At 39.2% G+C, this 21,969-nt stretch overlaps 1 protein-coding gene across 1 annotated transcript in view; it reads left to right on the top strand.

Moving 5' to 3' along the window:
* LOC138833439 (dedicator of cytokinesis protein 9-like) overlaps positions 1-21,545 on the top strand; it is a 61,071-nt gene extending 39,526 nt beyond the window's left edge. Inside the window, exons 15-24 of the mRNA XM_070031760.1 lie at positions 495-617; positions 1,251-1,364; positions 1,556-1,561; positions 2,018-2,053; positions 2,891-3,037; positions 7,586-7,796; positions 13,022-13,212; positions 17,501-17,601; positions 18,148-18,286; positions 20,381-21,545. Coding sequence (XP_069887861.1) covers positions 495-617; positions 1,251-1,364; positions 1,556-1,561; positions 2,018-2,053; positions 2,891-3,037; positions 7,586-7,796; positions 13,022-13,212; positions 17,501-17,601; positions 18,148-18,286; positions 20,381-20,503 — 1,191 coding nt within the window. The 3' untranslated portion in view covers positions 20,504-21,545. The remainder of the gene's footprint in view (positions 1-494; positions 618-1,250; positions 1,365-1,555; positions 1,562-2,017; positions 2,054-2,890; positions 3,038-7,585; positions 7,797-13,021; positions 13,213-17,500; positions 17,602-18,147; positions 18,287-20,380) is intronic.
* Positions 21,546-21,969: the final 424 nt, after the last annotated feature.

Here is a 21,969-nt window from a genome sequence, read left to right as displayed (position 1 = left end):
CTTTCTGTGTAGGACTCTAGTATTTCAATACCTCCAGTATTTCAATAAGATGAAGACTTGTCATGCTTAGGGTAGAGGCTTGAAATAAAAGTCTTAGGGAACACATCTTCGTAATGCAAACACAAAGGAAAAAGATGGTGTTTAGTTTTCTGTTCTTGACTTTGCCTGTCACTATTGTGGTGATTATTACATAAATCTGGCTTTAACAAGACCTATGATGAAGCCTGAAACACTGACATGCCTTTTTATAAGTTCAATCACACGAAATGACAGTTTTATTTATGTGTAACATATGACATAAGAGTTAAATGGCCTTGCATTGTTAATATGGTTCTGATTAATTGATTTACAATTGCTTTTAAAATGTTCAGTATCTCTTGTATATTTTGAAATTTCACCCCTACCCATCTTACTGGTTAGGGATTGCACAAAAAATACAACATTGTATTCTTTGTAATGCTCTTCTCTGGCTGGTGGTCTTCCTCTTTGATCAGGATGTACTGATGGAGCTGCTGGAGCAGTGTGCAGATGGACTTTGGAAGGCAGAACGCTATGAGCTGATTGCCGACATCTATAAACTCATCATCCCCATTTATGAGAAGCGGAGGGATTTTGAGGTATCTCGATTTTTGGCTTTATATACAAGGACAATGGGATGACATGTTCCAGATCTACTGCAAGAAGGGCAGACAGGCTTTGGTTCATTGATAACCATGGTCTCTGACTTTACACATTCTACCAAAAGAGATCACCAGGCACCACACCTAAGAGTTATTAGGCATTACATATATGTGGGGTGGCCCCACCTCTACACAGACGTCCCCACATCTCAAACTACAAGATTTCTACCCCAGCACTTCACTTCAAAAGGTCATCAAAAGAAGAGCATTGTAATCAGCAAGTGCCCTTTTCATCAGAGGTCCACCATTGCCCTTAGCACATAAAATGGAGTAGGAATAGTAGGAGTAGGTGGTATCAGGGCCCGCTCCAAAATCTTGTATTAACTTGAAAATAGAATTTGCTTACCATCATGTGGAAGTTCAATGGGTCCTCATAGGCTGGCTGGCTTTTTGAGTAGGAAGCAGTGCAGCTAATATTGGTTGCAAGTTATGAAGTCAAAATACATTCTTGCTTTTTTTTTTTACTTATGGTCAAGGAATTTTCACCTACTTTATCACGTTTGGTTGTCATTTTAAAATTGATTCAGCTATTTACAAATGAGATGACATGGGTTCTGTTCTGCTTTTCAGAGGCTATCCCATCTGTATGACACACTACACCGGGCTTATAGCAAAGTGACTGAGGTCATGCACTCAGGCCGCAGACTTCTGGGAACCTACTTCCGGGTGGCCTTTTTTGGACAAGTGAGTCTTCCCTCAATTCTGTAAGCTGTCCTAAGTCCTGTTTTATAAAGTAACAATATCTTATATTTTTCTGTTCTATAAATGCTAATTTGATAAATTTGTCATATTTTGTATGGTTCTTATCTTCCTCCATAGTAAACTTTCTGCTTTTTTTTCCTTTCTTTCTGTCTTTTCTTTATTACTTTCTTAAGGCAGCGGTAAGTTCTTTCTTCTTAAGATCTTAACATGCTTAGCAGCATCTTTGGTACTTCATTGTGGTTTGCAAGTTTCCTTTTCAAGTGTGTATGTATTTTGTCCAGTCATCACAAATTCCAAAGAGAAAATTAACATTGTATTTCATGTACAGAAATAAATCATCTGTTTCCTTATACATCTGTATTGCATGTTTTAAACCAAAATTAAGACTTTATGGTTTCTTTGTTTCTGTGCATCTTTATCTTTTGTTAAAATAATATCTCTATGAGTGTATTTGTCATTGTAATATTTGAGAAACCTTATATGAGAGTTTATTTAAATTTAACTTTAATTTTAACCTTCAAGCTCTAACATTATTAAATGGTACAAGTTATATCCATTTATTTAGAGTGGGTGGTTTTCTATGAGCATTATATAACCTTCAATTTATTCTGTTATTGTCTTTTATAACTTTATAGCAATACCAGTTTACAGACAGTGAAACAGATGTGGAGGTAATTATAGTAAATGCCTAAAAGCAAGTAATGTAGTGAAATTATTGCATCTAAACTCCTGGTTTGATGTGGATTTTTTTTGTTTCATCTTATCCTATTTTGGTTTTTTACATATATGATTTTTGTACCCTTTTCTCTTTTATTTTAGATGAGAAACTTTTTAAATTTTTATTTCAAATATTAACCCCAACTGGACTTTTTAATATTCAACCTTTTTCACTTCCCATACAGTTTGAAGCCTTGTGGTCAAATGTGATTGGTGCTAAACAATATATATTCTGCTATTGTGCAACAGACCTTTAATACTTTTCTCATCAGTACATCTACATAGAATTTATTCAAACTGTGATTTTTGCTCTACCTACTGTAGACCCAAATGCTTCAGGTCATGCTGTAAAACCTACTGTGTAAATGGAAGATGTCAGGAGAGGGACATGTGTGCATTTCTGAGGCCTGACTGTCTTAGGCTGCTAGTCATTCTGAGTTCTGCTTCCTGGGAATGTGAAACAGGCTTGACTGTCATTAGATTTCACTGAGAGCTCATAGTCTTGAATCCAACTCTTTCATTTCACTTAATACTTAATGACAACATTCTCAAATAAGCTTGCGATTTTATGTTTTTCCTTTATCTTGGCACCCAAACTCCACATTCTTACCATTTTCTTTCCTATTTAGACAGCCTGCTCAAATAGGATTTTATTTTAGAATCATTCCTTGTGGTTTTTGTTTGTTTGCTTATTTGGTTTTTTTCACCCTTGTAACAAAAAAAAGCCCTTCCTGGATAGTAAGCCTTGGGCTAATATTCAGGGCCAACACTAATTATGCTTTATGTCACAGGGATTCTTTGAAGATGAAGATGGAAAGGAATATATTTACAAAGAACCCAAACTCACACCTCTGTCTGAAATTTCTCAGAGACTCCTTAAACTTTACTCAGATAAATTTGGTTCTGAAAATGTCAAAATGATTCAAGATTCTGGAAAGGTATGACTGTTTACAGATAAATTTCATATCAATGAAATATTGTTTTGACTAATCACATATTATTGATTATACAATATATTCATAAATTTATTTTAAAAAATTAAGGACAGTTAGTCTTTAATAGTGGTTACATTTTTGTGCTTTCCATTACATGCTTGATATTAAGTAAACCTTCACTACATAATTGTTAAAGTATCTTCTTTTAGCCAGATATGGTATGTACCTCTAATCCTAGCACTCAAGATACAGGAAGGTCATGAGTTCAAAGCCAGCCCAGGCTACACAGAATTTCAACCTAGCTGGGAGCCATATAGAGAGACCCTATCTCAACAAAAACAAAAAAGAATGTAAAAAGTATGGGTAGGAATTAGCATCTTCTTTTACAAAATAATTAAAATCTGAAGAGATTTTGCTATTTTTAGTCCCAATACTTAGGAACTCTGAGAGAGCAAAATTCCAAAGTTCTGTTCCACACTGCCCCTTTCTTCTGCATTGAGCGCAGTACACAAGCCTTGCCTTATTCTGTATTTGCTGATGGATGAATGGACAGATTGGCAGACCAAGGAACTGACTACTAGCCAGTATGACTGAGAAGACTACTTCCTGTTTAGAGTGGTTATCCTCTGGTGTTTGGCTCTCAGGAGGACCCTTTCTAAATCTCCATCATTATCCTGAAGAATATCTGAGCCAACCTATTCAGCACATCTCTAAGAAGCTGGTGTCCCTCCCCTTCCCTCAAAACGTTTCACTGATGGGCATGGTAGCCCTACCTATATCAGTAATCTCACTACTCAAGAGGCTGATGAAAGATGGTCCTGAGTTCAGGGCTGGCCTAGGCTACATGGCGAGACCTTGTCTTGCTGGTTGACCTCTGTTCCTGATCAAGATGCATTGCACTCATAAGTTGCTATGTTAAATTGAAACCTCTGTGTATAACTACTTAAAGATAATTTTTAATATTTTTATTATCTTCAAGTAGTTATACAAAGGAGTTGCCATTCACCAAATCAGTTTATGAATATAGGGCAACTTGATCATGGTCACCCCTTTCAACATACTTACCCACCCCTCCCTTTCCCTTACTTATCTTAATTTTGGATTACATACTCGATTTTTTTGCCTTTTAACAAAGCAGTTTATATATGCAGTGCATCTTGATTTTGATCATCACTTCAAAGTCTTCACCCCCTTTCAACCTACCCCTTCTCTTATATTTCTCAATTCTGTGGTATATTCAATGAATTCTTGCCTGCGTGCTCCCCTCTTCCATGCTTCATTCTTCTGTTCTTTTCCCCTTGGCACCACCTCTTGCAGTTATCTATTTTTTTGTATTTATTTTATTGGGCTTTCATTTAGTCTTGTTGAAGAACTGTACTATTTGTACTCTCCATAGAGTCTATTTTCTTTGTTAATTCATTTGTAACCACTTGCTTACCACCCAGTGTGTTAACGTTTTTAATATTTAAAAAAAACCCTCTGGTACTCAACTCTCCAGCACTAAGAGCCCTGCCTATTTCTAAGGGCTCCTTTGGAATGGTCTGCAATCCTTTGTCTTGGTCTGCAATCCTTTGTCTTTCCCAAACCCACAGTCTAGAATCTGTTTCCCTTTCTCCAGAGAAGAATACTTCAGTCTCCTAATACTTCAGTCTTCTGCCCAAGTTGATAGGGAGCTAGGTAGGGAAAAGAGAAAGAAGATGCAGAGTTCTGGATGCAGTAGAGGAGATAAGAGGCCCAAAACTCAGTCTACAGCCTCTCACTTAGCCACCCTTGTTCCACCCTCTCTATGCCTTGTCTCTGCCTTCCACTGACACTAATGGACCTACTTTGAACCTCCCCAGAGCAGTTTCTCCAGGAGATGACTTGTTTCTGTGGGATAGGGACTAGGTAAAGGAACTCAGAGTTTCCAACTCCAAGTGCAGCCTTTGGTCTTTTCCTCCTCGCGCCTTATATGATCACTCCGATTCTAGGGAGTGCAAGTGCTGCTTTTCCTTGAGTTTCTGAAAGGTACACTGACTCCACTTACTTTTCTAGCCAGGGGGTCATAATACTCTTCCCCGTCAGGTAGCACATCTCCACATGCCTGTCTTCTAAAAATTTATTAAAATCTCTCATTCAGGGGCTGGGAAGGTAGCTCAGTGGTAGAGTGCTTGCCTTACATGCATGAGGCCCTGGGTTCGATTCCTCAGCACCACATAAGCAAAAAGAAAAAAGCCGGAAGTGGCGCTGTGACTCAAGTGGTAGAGCGCTAGCCTTGAGCTGAAGAGCTGAGGGAGAGCGCACAGGCCCAGAGTTCAGGCCCCATGACTGGACCCAAAAAAAAAAAATCTCTCATTCACTATTTTCTTATCCTCCTTCCTGGGTCCTTGTGGGTTAATTCTCAATGTAATTTTAACAGAGTTGCATGAAAAGAAAGAGATTAACGCATGTTTTAAAAAGCTCATCACAACCTTATTAAGACCCACTTACTCCATAGATTAAATTTCTCAGGTCCACTTTGCCTTTTTTTTTTCCTCCAAAACCAAAACCCTTGTCTGGATCAAACATTGATTGAGAACATTACAACCTTTTCTCCAGGGACATAATAATTATTCTATCCTCTTTTATATATGCATCTCTTTGTATAGCAACTTAAATAGTTAAAGAATTCTTTTCCAGCTACCCTCTTCACTTCCCTAACACAAAGCACCATGCTTTACTTTTGCTCCTAGAACATGAAGAGCAGAGTAATAACACCAAAAACCAGGCAATGAGGTTTCATGTTCACTGACTGAAAGTGTTTCTCCTTGAGAAAGCAAAACTTTGGTAGGTTTAAATAAAGTTAAAATAACTAACTGGGCTCAATAGCTTAAGCCTGTAGTTCTAGCTACTTGGGAATCAGCGATTGAAGATCATAGTTCAAGGCCAGCACAGGCAACAAAAAGTTCACAAGACTCCATCGCAACCAATGCCTGGACACAGTAGTGAATGCTTATCATCCCAAGACACTAGGAAGCACATAGTCCATGCAAGACCCTAACTAAAACAATAACATATGTAAAAGAGGCTAACAAAGTGGCTCAAGTGGTAGAGTGCCTGCCTACCACCAGTGAGGTCCCAAGTTCAATTTCAGTACCACCACCAAAAAAAAAAAATTGTAATGTTTAGCCACCTGGTTTTGTCTAAATAAGAATAACATCCTTTGACTTTATTTTCTTGCCTTCTAAATATAAGACATTCTCACATTTATTTTTACTTTTCTTCACAAACATCTGTTATAACAGTGAAACATCTTGTTCTCATTCACTAGCCCATGCTGTTACAAGTTCTTGGCACAGCCATTTCTTCCATATCCATTTTCATTACTCTCAAAGATTAAATATAATTAAGGTAAAATTGATTTGTCTCTCTAGTAAATTAGCTTTTGTTTCTTTATGGAAAATGTGATTTTCTATCACATCACAGACACGAAAACACCAGCAGTTCTCACAGCATAGCTGTGAAATTAGTCTCAGATTAATCTTTACCTGTTTTAAATTAACCAGAAGCTATTGCATCTAATCTGATTTGATTACAGATTAGTGATCAATTGGGGGCCTTTCAGTCATATTACTAAAAAACATTTTTAAGCCAAATATATAAAAATAAGGTTTAGAAAAGAGAAAAAAAATCTGGACTTGATGGAATAGGGAGTCATAAACAAGAAAACTATCAGGGTTTCTGTAAAAAAAATTAATGTTATGAGAGAGAAATAGGGAAATTCTAAATTAATCAAGAATAAAGAAAATGGAAGTGGTGCTGTGGCTCAAGCTGTAGAGCATGTGCCTTGAGCTGAAGAGCAGAGGGACAGCACCCACGCCCAGAGTTCAAGCCCCATGACTGACCAAAAAACAAACAAAAAAATGAAACAACTAAATAAGAAGTGTATTCATTGTTAAGATTCTGTTTCAAACACAGCTTTATAGTTATAACATTAAAAATTACATTCTAGGCACATATATGTATATACATGTGCATAAATACATGGTTTATGGATTTTAAAAACATACTCATATAACATACACTGTTAGCAGTGTTTGTCTTAGTGTTAAGTATGTGGGTATTCCCTGTATCATTTCTTCCAACCTTTCTAAATTTTTCCAAAATATTAACTAATAAAAATTTGGAAGCTAGGTGCCAGAGGCTCGTACCTGAACCACATGGGAAGCTGAAATCAGGAAGATCGCAGTTGCAGGCCAGCCCTGACAGAAAAGTTTACCTTGGAAAAAGTCTGAAGGGAAGAAATTGAGTGTGGTAGTGGGGACCTGTCATCCCAGCAGGGACAGGAAATGTAAACAGGCAAAATGTGGTCTATACATGCACCTGACAAAAAGTAAGATCCTGTCTCAAAAACATCCAGTTCAAAAAAGGACTAGAGACAGGTCTCAACAGTAGAATCCCTGCCTAGTAAGCACCAGACTCAGCAAACCCCTGTACACAACAACAGCAAAAGCTGGAAAATGCAGCTTAGCTAAAGTTTGAGAGATTCTTATAAATAACCCTCATTTCTGCTGTTCACTTATTCACTTAAAGGTCAACCCTAAGGATCTGGATTCCAAGTATGCCTATATCCAGGTGACTCATGTCGTCCCATTTTTTGATGAAAAAGAACTACAGGAAAGAAAAACAGAGTTTGAAAGATCACACAACATTCGGCGCTTCATGTTTGAGATGCCCTTCACCCAGACGGGGAAAAGGCAAGGTGGGGTAGAAGAGCAGTGCAAACGGCGCACCATCCTAACAGGTATGCCACCCCTCCCCCACACCCCCATGCCAAGATGAAAGTACTGTGTTCCAAAACTTCAAGAATTGGAATGGCCGTTTGTTACTTTAGTTAGCTTCTTCTACTCTCATTATGGATTTTTTAATTTTTTAAATTTTATTTTATTGTTATAAAAGTGATATACATACAGAGTAATTTTAGTTATATAAGTTCAATGTAGTTTTATTATGGAATGCTCATGACATTTTTATGGTTATCTGTTTATACATTCTTCTTCCTCCACACCAGTTTACATCCAAGGTAAGGTTACTTGCCCTTTCTAAAATCTGTGGAAAACAATGGCCCTTGATCTGCCCAGAGACCTTTGCACACCCATTTTAGGTGATTTTGATTTTGGATGCCCCTCTGAAACCCACATGCTCCTTTCCTAACTGTGTCCCCCAGGTTGGGAAGCCCACCTCAGACGTGTCTCTCTAACTGACCTGTACAGAACAAATTTGCTCAGTAATTTCTGCTCAATGCATAAGTAGGATGTTTGGCTGGCTCCCTTCTACCTCACACAGCTGACATCAGCTACCCAACTTCAGCCCAGATACCTCCTGGACAGGAAGCTCAGTGCATTCAGAAGCCACCTCAACTGAAACAATCTTAATTGACTTTGGGGGTGATTTTTACATTCTTTAGGAAAGGTAAGTACATCCATCCGTAGGTCACGCTCAACAGCCTAACTAGTGTAAACTAATAGCGAGTCACTATCTTTACAAAAAAAAAAAAGAGCTGTTCCAGTGTCAGGCATTTCAAATACAGCCATCATTTGGCACATTTTCCAGAGAGTAGCCTTTATTAAGTACAACCAGGAAAACAGCCATTCTCCCACACGCACCCCCACCCTCCTCCTGCCACCTATGCTTATGTAGAGGTTGACGTTGACATTTCCCATCCAGTAAGATTGTAGAAATTGTAATTACACAATCATAAGGGAAAGTAGCACCATTAAGATGCTGCATTTCAGTGGTTTTCAGCTCTCATGTGTGAACTTACACTTTTAAGTAAGTGAATTATATGGTGTGTAATTTGTATCTCAGTAAAGCTGCTACTAAAATATGTCAGTATTAAAAAAAAACTCAGGTCCAGATATTGCTATGAATTTTTCACCTGCCCTATGTGAAAAACGAGATATGTTTAATGTGTTGAAAAACGAACTTTACAACAAAGGAGGAGGCAACAATGCCTGATAAGAAATGTACTCATTACCTTGCCCATGTAGTTGTAATCCCTCTGTACAGTAAAAATAAATAAATAAATAATCCTAAAGCATTCTTAGGTCTACTGTCAGAAGATGATAACATATGTAGCACAAACAATATTTTCCTCAAAAATGTTAGCTCCTCCCTTGTGTGAATCCACTTTTTAATGCACATCTCAGTGGCTAATTAACTGTTTCAAATATTTGATGGAGATTTCCAGCAGATAGTATTTGTCTGTACCATGATTTCACTTTTGATTCTTTAAATCAGTAGTTTGATCAAAGCTGCTTCCAGGATCAGCAACATCAGCAGCTCCTAGGAACTTGATAGAAATGAAAATTCCCGGGTCCTAGTGTTAAACCTGCTGAATCAGAGAACAGGAGTTGGCCATTGTGCTAACGAAGCACAACAGGGATTCTGATGCATGCTCCAATTTGAGAACTGTGCCTTACAAAGCATCAGGATTTCGTATCATAATTATTGTTGAGATAGCATACTGTTTCATGACATAAGGTATTTTCCCAGAACATATATCCTCATGGTTACAGTTTATATTTGTTACAGAACTAGTTTAGATTAGATAATGGATATGACTATCAGAACCAAGGGACAAAGAGTATCTGCCCAACAGAGAGGCAGAATAGACCAATCCTTGTCTGTTCTGGGAACAGTGACTTTCTGCAGAGTCTGACCTGAGGCCCAGAACCTCACTGTGTCAACTTGGGCAGATTGCTCAACCTTCTCGACCTCCAACTAATTATGCTAAATAATGTTATAAATTGTAACCAAGAAGGAAAAGCATATTCTTGATTTTGCTTTTGTGCTTCTTGCATTTTAGGGATGATGGTAGGCAGAACAAAGGGTGTTAGTGTTGTCCTGGAATATCTTGAAATGTTGAAAAGATAACTATTAGGCAGAGTAGAGTTAGAGAAAGAATGATAAAAATACTATTGAAAGCATATAAGTTCTAAATCAACCTTTAAAGGGCCTTTTATAGACTTTGAACTTGAGAGTTTTCCCTTAAATTGTTAAATCTCCTCGATTCTTCCTACAAGAATCAAACCTGTTGCTTCAAACCTGATCTTTGACCTTATAGGATAAAAGGGAGCCCTGACCTTCTCTGCCTTTCATTCCAGCAAAGGCTCACCTTCCTAGAGAGTTGCCAATCAGGTGACTGCCATCATGTCAGCATTTGAAAACCTTCATGATCAGCCTCTACCTTCCCTGGGTGAATCTGAGCCTACCTTTTCTTCTTTCCTGGGGCTTCTGACAATGAGTTTCTTCCCAGTCACTGTTCCAAGGTCTTCCACATTATACCCAGATTCCACTGAGTTTGGAAATTTCCACCTGTCCCATTCCTTATAGTCACTCTGAGTTCTCCCTCCAGTCACCAATTCCTGCCACGGATCATTCCTGTGGGCTATGTATCAAAAAAAAGTAGGGCTTGCTTTGGTGGTCTTCGAGCTGTCTATCTTCTCCCATTTGCACTTACATTATGTGTCTCCAGATCTGTAATAGATTCATTTACCCAACAAGGCATATTGAGCCCTCACCATTTTGCAACTGGCATACTGGCCAAAAAAGGTCTGTGGCCCCTTGCAGCTTTTATCCCAGCAAGAGGAGAAGACAATGGCAGGCCATATAAAGGGACATACCACATGTTCTGAACAAAAACGCAGGAGGTTGAGTGTGAGGTTGAGGGAGAGATTGCAGTTTGATGAGGTAGCCAGGATAGGCCTCATTGAGGAAAAGATATTTGATTCAACACTTGAAGGTGAGGAGTGACCAGTGCATCTGTATACAGACTCTCAGGAAATGAAGGGTTGATGTGCCTGGACCCCAGGGAGACTGAGGGAGAGCTTCATCAAACAGCAAGGCAGCAGGACATCTGTAGCAGGGCATCCCAAATCGCAGGGACTTGGTGGTCTTGTACATAGATCTTGAGTTTTCTCTGAATAGTAATTAGTGTACCTCTCTCCTTTGCTTCTTGAAGTCTCCATTCTGAAGCAGTGGCTCAGGAGTTTGACATGGAATCAAATCAGTGGGATCCACAGCCACCTCCCAAGCATTACCCTGGAGGTTGATTTTCTCTTAAATAATGGTGTCCTACATCAGGGCTCTCAGAATTACTGTGACACTAAATGTGCTATGACATGACTGCTGGCCTTGTGAAACATTTCCACTTACAAATGGGAAGGTAATAGCATTCCTCTATATGACATATTAAAGATACCTTCATCCAGAGAATCACTTCCCTACTGTAAGCAGCAGTGCCCAGATCTTGTCAAAATATAAAAGAGGACTTATTGTTCTGCCATTTCAAACATGTCTGTCAGCCAAATGCCAGTGGCTGATGCCTGCAATCCTAGCTGCTTGAGAGGCTGAGATGAGGAGGATTGCAGTTTTCAAGAAACCCCTTGTCAGTCAATACATAACTGCTGTGGTTATGCACCTGTTATCCTAAATTACATGAGAGACTGAGATCAGAATAGCATGGTTCCAATCTGGGTCGAAAAGCCCACAAGACTCTATTTCAGTGGTAGCAACTAAGCATATGGGACATGCCTATAATCCAAGATACAATGGGAAAGAAAAACAAGAAGATCAAAGTCTAGAAATGCCCCTATCTCAAAAATAACCACACAAAAAATGAGTTCAAGGCCTGTCTAGTAGAGTTGAGTCCCTGCCTAGTAAGTGGAAGGTCCTGAGTGGAAACCACATTACCTCTCCCAAAAATAAGTATATCCTCATGGACACAAAAGAAAACCCAGGACAGGAACTCGACCTTCATTTGATAAAACCTCTTGAGCAATGACCAATAAGGTTGTCTTCCAGGTCTATCCGAACACTGATGGCCCATCTGAATGCTGACCTTGTTTCCTATTTTGTGATAAGTCTTGTTGAGTAAATTTACTAAAGAATAAACAGTTCTCATCTTGATTTTGTTTCTTAATGTAGATGTACATGTCTCAATAAATATACATTAAATGGGAATTTCTTGACTATTCATGTACTGTATAAAGCAATGAGATAGAAATGTGAAACACTAAATTTGAATCTGTTTCTTTTCTGTTTGTTTTTAAGCTAACTCTTGATATGTTCAAAAGTCTTATGATAAGTAAAAACAGAATTAATCATCTCTTGTGTAAAAGCATAAGAAACTGAAGTTTTTACTAATACTTCATCACTTGAATTCTAAATACCTTTATTAGTAGTATAGTTTCAACAGTTTGTGCATTTTAGCTTCATGAAATGCTTTGCTTAGAAATAGTCCCATGTGTTATTTTTCATTAGTCTCTTAGATTGGTGCATATTTAACATAGGTTTCAAAGTCTTTTGAAGAAAAATAATTTTGAGGGGGAAGGGTCCGGTCGTGGGGCCTGAACTCTGGGCCTGGGCGCTGTCCCTCAGCTCTTCAGCTCAAGGCTAGCGCTCTACCACTTGAGCCACAGTGCCACTTCTGGCTTTTTTTTCTTTTTGCTTATGTGGTGCTGAGGAATCAAACCCAGGGCCTCATGCATGCAAGGCAAGCACTCTACCACTGAGCCACCTTCCCAGCCCTGAGAAAAATAATTTTGAAGACATTTTTATGGAACCATTTTCTGCAATTAACCTATGCAGTATCTCAAAATTGTTGAGGCATTTTTGTTTTCAAGGCTATCTTGTATGTGCTAACTCATTCCTATTTCATAACTTCCAAGGAAGGCAGGACATTGATGGATAAGAAAATTGAGCAAGGAATGACAAAATGATTTTATTCAAAGACACATTTTTCATGCTAAATGAATAACAAGGACCTGTCCCTCTTAACTTTATGATACAACCTGGCATTAAATATACATGACATCATTTCCAGTTCCACAAAGCACTAGCATGTGACTTTGGCAACTTTGGGTCCCTTAATTGTAAGAAGGGAATAGTCATTTTCATTGCAGCTCAGCAATAGTAAATAAAGATTATGCAAGATATGGTTTAATTCTGACCCTTGCTCCCTGGCAGCCATACACTGTTTCCCTTACGTGAAGAAACGGATCCCAGTCATGTATCAGCACCACACTGACCTGAACCCCATCGAAGTGGCCATCGATGAGATGAGTAAGAAGGTGGCTGAGCTACGGCAGCTGTGCTCCTCAGCAGAAGTAGACATGATCAAACTCCAGCTCAAACTCCAAGGCAGTGTGAGTGTTCAGGTGAGTTAAAGGCAGGGTTAAAGCCTCCCTTGCCCCCTGAAGCTTCCAAGACCTTCATTCAGCAAGGGTACCATGTGACTTCCTGATTTGCCAGTTAATCCACATTTCCTTGCCTAGCATCTTTGTAGCTTCTCCTGATATCAACCAGAACTTTAAATACCATCCCACCCCACTCTTGTGGGCTGTTGACCTGTGATATGTCACTGTCACTAAGCTCTCTGCTGAAGCTCTCTGCTGGAAATTGTTCACCATAGGGGCCTAGTTGAAGGGCCTGAAAAGTAAGGTATTCTAAAAATAGGAAGGTAAATACTAGTAGGTTTTCCAGTAAAATTATTGACTATTTCTTTCTATGATAATTGTATCTGAAAAACTACGTTTCATGCTTAGTGATATTTTGAGTAAAAATCATGCCTATAATCCTACCTGCATGGGAGGCTGAGATGAAGAAAGTTGCAATTCAGTGCCAGCCTGAACAGAAAAATCCATAAGACCTCTTCTTAGCCAGTTTCTCAGCACACTAATGCACCTGCCATCCTAGCTATGTGGGAGGCAGAGACTGGGAAGATTATGGTTCCAGGTCATCCTACATTGAATCATGATTCTACATGTCTGTCTCAAAGGAAGAAGCTAAATGTGGTAATGTGCACTTGTTATCCAACTGAAACTGGAAGCATAAAATAGATTCAGGTCCAGGCGCAGAGCTGGTGAGGAGTGAGACCCTAACTCAAAACAACCAGTACATAAAAGGGCTGAAGGTGTGGTTCAGTGGTAGCACACACCTGACTAGAATGTACAAGGTCCTGAGTTCAAATTTCAGTACATCCAAAAAAGAGTAACTTGCTTTAGCATAGTCTGATCTATCAATTTTCCTTTACTGGTAGCATTTTTTTGTATCATTTAGAGAAATACGTACCTACTCAAAAATTTCAAAGATGGCCCATGTTTGCCTGCTCCATCCTTCACAGATCTATAATCCATGTGGGACTGATTTTGTTTGTGGCATAGAGTAAGGGCCAAGATACATTTTTTCATAGCACCACCCCAAATCCTAGGAGCCATCTATTGACAAGATCACCTTCTATCTACATACTGATTAACAAATGCATTCAGTCAGTGAAAACTCATCAAATTATGAAATATGGGCACTTGTATATTATACCTCAATAAAAGGATTTTACAAAGTTGTCTTTATAGGAGAGCTGGAAATGTAGCTCAGTAGAAGGGCACTTGCTTGACATATACAAGTGGTTTTTGTCCCTCGCACTGAAAAAGCCAAAAATGTCATTTTATATATCTTATACAGTTTTCCACATAATTGGCAAATCTTACAATCACTTCTGTCCTGTGACCAGTAGGCTTCTGACTTTATTTTAAGTGTATATAAGTAATTCAAGTACATATTTGTTGGTCTACATATCCCTGTATCTTATTTTTTAAGTAGAGTATATTTGTGGAGATTATATGCACATTGTACTATATAGATTCAGGATTTAGAGGTAATTTTCTGAAATCAGTTTTTGTCAGTTTTTCATCAGATCTACACTGAAAACACCATGAGATGTTGCTGAGATAGTTTTTAAATGTCATGGACCACAGAAGTAGTTACAGATATTTCTAGTCACCTCCCTTATATCCTGAAAGATGATGTGCTATAATAGTTCAACAAATGAATATAAATTTCCCAGCAAAATGATTATACAACAGGACCAGAGACCATAGATTTCTGTAGTTAAAAACAGTAGGGGATCATTCAACCTCTATCAAAAGGCCAGCAAAGGGCAGGACCTGACAGGTTGAGTTTTACAAAGGCAAACATCCTTCCATTTCACAGTGACCTACAAGTTTTATAAAATACCCAATCATTTTATAGGACACAAGAGTTTCATGTTAAGAGATTAAGATTCTTTTTTTTTGGGGGGGGGGGGGGGGAGTCCAGTCGTGGGGCCTGAGCTCTGGGCCTGGGCGCTGTCCCTCAGCTCTTCAGCTCAAGGCTAGCACTCTACCACTTGAGCCACAGAGCCACTTCCGGCTTTTTTTCTTTTTGCTTATGTGGTGCTGAGGAATCGAACCCAGGGCCTCAGGCATGCAAGGCAAGCACTCTACCACTGAGCCACCTTTCCAGCCCAAGAGATTAAGCTTCTACTTGTGCCCATACAAGTAATGACAAGGCTGAGATCAGAAGAAATTGTCACCTTGTTTGTGTATTTCTGTAACTTTTTCACAAAAGGCTCACCAAGGTGTTGTTCTTCGGGGCAGAGCTAGCTACATGACTTTGGACATTGTGTCCCACAATCTTGTTATATTAGGTCTTCCGTAGTTCCTCTGCTTTTTTGGGGGGAGGGGGGTCGGTTGTGGGGCTTAAACTCTGGGCTTGGGCACTGTCCCTGCACTCTTCAGCTCAAGGCGAGCACTGTACCGCTTGAGCCACAATGTCACTTCCAGTTTTCTAGTGGTTTTTATTGGAGATAAGAATCTCACGGACTTTCCTGCCCTGCTGGCTTTGAACCTCAATCCTCAGATCTCAGCCTCCTAAGTAGCTAGGATTACAGGCATGAACCACTGGCACCCAGCTCCTCTTTATATCTTTTTTAAATGACTTCTTGTATCATTCTACACAGTTGATCTTTGTGGTATCTTCATGTTAACATGGTTTCCACACATGCCTTGACTAATGCTGAGTCTGGTCCTCTATACTGGGCCATCATAGGAAGTAAGCTGGTTTCCTGTCTCAGGTCTCATCTCTAACCATTGTGGCTTCTACTTGCCTGTCTACACAAGTCCTGCATCCCATGGATCAGATCATTATATAGACTGCTCTCCTTGCTTTCCAGGCTCAACAGAACTCTGGGAAAAATACTTTGAGCACAGACTAGTCCTTGCTCAAGCTTTCACAGTCCTTCCCATCTCAACATATCCAGCCCTTTTTCTTTCCTTGTTCCTATATTTCCTGACTTACCAACTTCAGAAAATTCTTCTTAGCTAATTGAAAAAGAGATGTACATTTAGTTCATTCACATTGTTAATCTTTGATACCAGCACAACTCAAATAATTACTTCATCTGAAAATAGCAAATTAGCTGTATACCCAGTTCAGCAAGCTGAACCATTAGGGGGATTTGGGTGGTAGTTATTATTCTTGCTGTCATTTCATGTACTGGGGTTTGAAATCAGGGCCTCCAACTTGCCAGCAGATGCTGTGCAACTAAGTAATGCTCCCTTCCATGTTTTGCTTTAGTTCTTCTTTAGATAGTCCTGTGCTTTTGGTCAGCCTTACATCACTATCCTTCTAGTTATGCCTACCACATATCTAAGATTACAGATGAGAACCACCACACTGAAGTACTGGTTGAGATTAATTGGATTTCACTAACTTTTTGCTCAGGCTAGCCTTGAATCCTGATTTTTTCCAACCTTGCCTCTCTAGTAGCTTACTATCATGCCTGGCCAACTATTATATATTTAAAACTGGATGTAACCATATTTTTGCACTTTTCACTAAATTTATCTGGTGGATCTGTTAATCACATGTCTCATAACACAAGTTTCATGGACTAAAACCCTGGTAGTAAGAGTCCTTGACGTACAGATTTGGAAGACTTGGTGTTTGTGTGTTGCATGGCCAAGCTTGATCAGGTCAAGTTCCCTAACAGTAACAGTTTCTTCTTATATATTAAAAAACAAAAACAAAACTTCAGCAGGCACCAGTGGTTCATACTTATAAACCTAGACACTCAGGGGTCTGAGATCTGAGGAGCATGGTTTGAAGCCAGCCCAGTAAGACTCTTATCTCCAGCTAATCACAGAAAAAAGCTGGAAGTGGAGCTGTGGCACAAGTGATGGAGTACTAACATTGAACAAAAGAAGCTTGGGGACAGTGCCCAGAGTTCAAATCCCAAGACTGGCGCGCGCGCGCGCGCACACACACACACACACACACACACACACACACACACACACACACACACACACACACACACACACACACACACACACACACACACACACACACACACACACACACACACACACACACACACACACACACACACCACACACACACACACACACACACACACCTCTCTTCATCACAGCTACCCTGAGGATGGCTTCAGGGATGATGGAATCAGGGACAGATCACAATTATTTATACTTTCCACTGGGCTTTTAAGCTCCTGGAAGATAAGGTTCATGACTAACTCACACAAACAGTGTTTTTAGCACAGACCAACTGAAACTAAACAATACTGATCAATTTCTCTCTAACTTAAAATCTTTACTCTTTATCTAGGTCAATGCTGGTCCACTAGCATATGCTCGAGCCTTCTTAGATGATACAAACACGAAAAGATATCCTGACAATAAAGTGAAGTTGCTAAAGGAAGTTTTCAGGTAAAGCACACTGAAATGTCTCTTCACATATTAGTCATTTCTTTGTGTGTTAGTCAGCTTTCTGTTACTCTGACAGATCGTTGAGATAATTAACTTATAAAGAAAAAAATGTTTATTTTGACTCAAGTTTTGGAAATTTGGAGATTGCAATGTGTGATCAACTAGCCCCATTGGTTTTAGGCCTGTGGAAAGGTAGGATTATTTGGCAGAGCAAAATCACTTAGCTTGTGACAGGAAGCAAAAATGTGAGGAATTCATGAGTTCCAAAACAGGTTGAAGGTTTTTAACATAAGGGAGTTAAAGGTTTTTCACCTAGGGGATGACCTAAACAATCCCTGCTAGGCCCCACCTTCTAAAGACTCCACCACCTTCCATAATGCCAACTAGGGGACCCAGGTCTTTATCTATGGAGCCTTGATGGTATTGAAGGTTTTAACTCTAGCTCTGTTACTTACTCAGAAAAGAAGTGCTGTTAAGACTCATCCTTTGTTTCCTGCATGTCTTTATCTCTCTTTCTCTCTCTCTCTCTCTCCCCAACTATTTCAGGCAATTTGTAGAAGCTTGTGGTCAGGCCCTAGCAGTAAATGAACGGCTGATTAAAGAAGACCAGTTAGAATATCAGGAAGAAATGAAGGCCAACTACAGGGAAATGGCAAAGGAGCTGTCTGAAATCATGCATGAGCAGGTAAATGCCATACTGACTCCAGCAACTTAGTGTTCTCTTTTAGGCCACAGGGATTCACTGGGATCTCAGATATACCCCATGATGAATCGAGCCTACCAGTGGCCTTCCAGAATTTTAGTATCTGAAGAAAAACATAGCCCTAGCTTGCAGACTGCCCATCCATGATCTAAAGCAACCCAAGGTGGAAGCGCGCCATCATTGCTTTTACAGGTGCTGCATTTCATAAGTTTGGCCTCGCCCTACTCCAGGCAAGCCAAATGAGTCCATATTCATACTGCTTGTACATAAACCTTTCTTTATATGCAGTATTTCAATAGAACCTGGATTAAGGAAGTATCATTTTTTATCATTGAAAATATAGCATTATTCCAGTTTTGGCTATTTACAACTGATCTGGTATTCTGGATTTTTTAACCACTGTTTTTTTGTTTCTTGTATTTATGAGCATCTTTCCTGACCCCATTGCTCTTGTGTCCTTCCTATATGAATTTTCTGTGGGCTGTATGGTCAACAGAGGAGCCATCTATCTGACCAGGGCACCAAGTGAATGTCAGCAGCCAGCATACATTCATCTGAATTTCTGGCCTCATCTTTACAATTAGCATTAGCACCTTGTCCATGCGTGACTGGGTTTGTCTGTTTCCTGTGTTACCATCTTTTGGCCTTGCAGAATGGAAGCCAGGCCTGTATGTCAGTTATCTTATCACAGTGGGGTTTGTTTGGGAAACTTCCATAGTAAGAAATGAATTTCAATATATGAGCTTTAACTCAATTTTGTTTTTTTCTCCTCCATGCTGACATGCCCAGATGGGATGGTAATGTCAAGTTTTTGGTTTTATTTTTCTGATAACTAACTCATTTAAACATACACACATGAAATTGCTACTGAGTTTGAACAGTTGTGGACAAGGGATAGTACATGTTCAAAGGAAAACAGCCTCTGTGAACATTGAAAAAATACAAAAAATTAAATGACTACAGAAATGAATGTGTGGATTGTTAAGCCAAAAAAGAGGGTCTTATGGGAATAAATTTATGGAGAAAATGAGATTTTTTTCCCATGAAACCTTTAGATTCCTATAGGACAGAGAGCTTGGTCAGTAGGGCCCAGCATTGGACACTAAAAAAGATGAAAGTAGGAAGAAATTACATGAAATTGTTAAATTCCCAGATGTACAGCAATGATTTACTCTTCATTGTACCTTGAATTTTCCATTATGTCAACCACCATGAAGATTAAACCCTTTTGAATGCTTAAGCACATACCTGTAATCCTAGCTACTCAGATGTCTGAGATCTGAGAATCACAATTCAAAGCTAGCCTGAGCAGGAAAGTCTGTGAGACTCTTTTCTCCCTCTAGTTAACTACCAGAAAACTGGAATTGACACTGTGGCTCAATGTGGTAGAGCACTAGCCTTGAGCTAAAGAGCTCAGGAAAACACCCAGGCCCTGAGCTCAAGCCCCACGGAATGAAGGAAGGAAGGAAGGAAGGAAGAAAGGAAGGAAGGAAGGAAGGAAGGAAGGCTGCTTAAGCAAAAGGGATTGTGACTTGAGCTGGCTGCTTTTGCTGCTTCCAGAGGAGCCTCTGTGCAGGTCTGTTCAGGTCAGGTCTAAACCAGATTTCTTCCTGCAATACTAGCTGTGAAGTACTTGTTCAGTGGCAGGGAAGGAAGAGCCACACTCTCTTACCCAGGATGATCTATAGGACCTAGGAGAAGGAGACAAGAGAGAAACAAGATGCTCCAATTCATTTCAAAAGGCTTTTTCAAGGGATAAGCCTAGGTCATGACCAAATCAAATTGTACAGTAAACCTCAGGTCACTTTAAGATCTGGTGACTATAGAAGGCTGTCTACTCACTAACTTATAAAAGAAACTGCATGCTTTTCTTGACTTCCTCCTCACAATCCCAAACTGAAAATAGCCATTTATCCAATAAGCAGAAACCCACTCTGCAAACTGCCAAAGCCATGGCTGTACCGTAATTGGCAATAATGGATGGCACTGATGATAAGTTGTGTATGTTACCTAAACACAGTTCTGAAGACTGTCTGGGACTTGTACTATCCTAACATTGTGTTTCTGTGCCTCGAGATTTGCCCCTTGGAGGAGAAGACCAGCATTTTGCCGAACTCCCTTCATATCTTCAATGCCATCAGTGGAACTCCAACAAGCACAATGGTTCACGGGTTGACCAGCTCCTCCTCGGTTGTGTGATTTCGCCTTGTAGCCCACAGGCAGGGACTTGTTTGTCATTTGTAAACTCAGGATGATTCCCACAGCTCATCCCCAGGAGAGTGAGCACAGGGAGAAGCCATGGGGAAAGGGAACAAAAGGGATTAAGGACTGTGGTATTTCATAGCAGATGTTCTATAAAGTTGAAAGAAGGTGTACCTATTTTTTTTAATCTCACTGGCAATATTCAGAGTTTACCATGTGTTGTAACGTTAGTATGTGGACACTTTTAAACTGGAGTTAAATTTTATTCTTCCCTACAGAGTAGTAGTAAAACTAAATAACTAAACAAATAGTGTTCTGGAACGTACAAAGCAAGGACAGTGGCACTGAAACAAAGGCTGGGGGTCCTTCTGCCTCTAGGCTGAGCTGGAGAATCTTGAAAATACTATTTTTTTTCCTGTGGCACATTCAGGTTGAATACAAGAACTATTTTTGTGACTAGTTTTTGATGACCTAAGGGAACTGAATGTTGTAATTTTTGTACCAGTGAACAAAAAGATTTAGTGCTTTTATATTCATTCCTTGCATTTAAAACATATGAAGGCTTAAGGAACTATGTGAGCTTAAAACTAGTCAGGCAGGCAATTTAGAACCAAAGGCCTGTAACTAACAAACCCAATATAGAACAGCATATCACTGTGTACATACAGTTTGTTAATACAGCCTCAGTATCATGTACATACATGTATTACATTTCTACATTTTTAATACATCTGCTTCTTCATAAGTTTACTTGTGATAAGTTTGTGTTGTTCTTTATTCTATATGCAATACACTGACCTTACTGTTTTATTCTTGTACATAAAATGTGCAATATGGAGATGTATACAGTCTTTGCTATATTAGGTTTATAAACTGTTAAAAAGTTCATCTTTTTGCCAAAATGATGGAATATGTGATTGGTTATTCATAAATCCTGTGGTGAATGGGGTATAATTTAAAGCTTTCACCATGTTATATTTTCTTTTAAGACATTAATTTAGTAATTTTATATTTGGGAAAATAAAAATTTTTAATTTTATTTAACTGGAATCACTGCCCTGCTGTAATTAAACACTCTGTACCACATCTGTATTAAAGAAAATTGCTGATTTTCTGGTGATGAACATGGGGTATTCATTATTAGACAATCCTAACAGGAGTAGGATCCTGAAATACTTCGGGGTAAAAATAACTTGGTTATTGAAATTTCCTTTAAAATCCTGAGGGAAAGAAAACGTGAAGGATAAATAAAACAAAACTGACAAAATGTTGGCTGTTATTGGAGCAGAGGTTGAGTGTTTGGGAATCCTCATACTAGTTTCTCTGCTTTTGTAGCAGTTCTGTGATACAGATTTCAAAAAAGGTCTTGAGGTCCTTCTACCAGATAATGTGGGTGAATACTTGTCCCACAGACATTGGATTGTTCTAGTATTCCCAAGTGCTCATATAGACACATTATTACT

The sequence above is a fragment of the Dipodomys merriami genome, unplaced genomic scaffold, assembly GCF_024711535.1.
Source record: "Dipodomys merriami isolate MVZ:Mamm:240054 unplaced genomic scaffold, mDipMer1.0.p SCAF_2075, whole genome shotgun sequence".
Taxonomy (NCBI): Eukaryota; Metazoa; Chordata; class Mammalia; order Rodentia; family Heteromyidae; genus Dipodomys; species Dipodomys merriami.
Note: the sequence above shows the minus strand (reverse complement) of the source record. Positions and strands in the feature narration are given on the sequence as shown.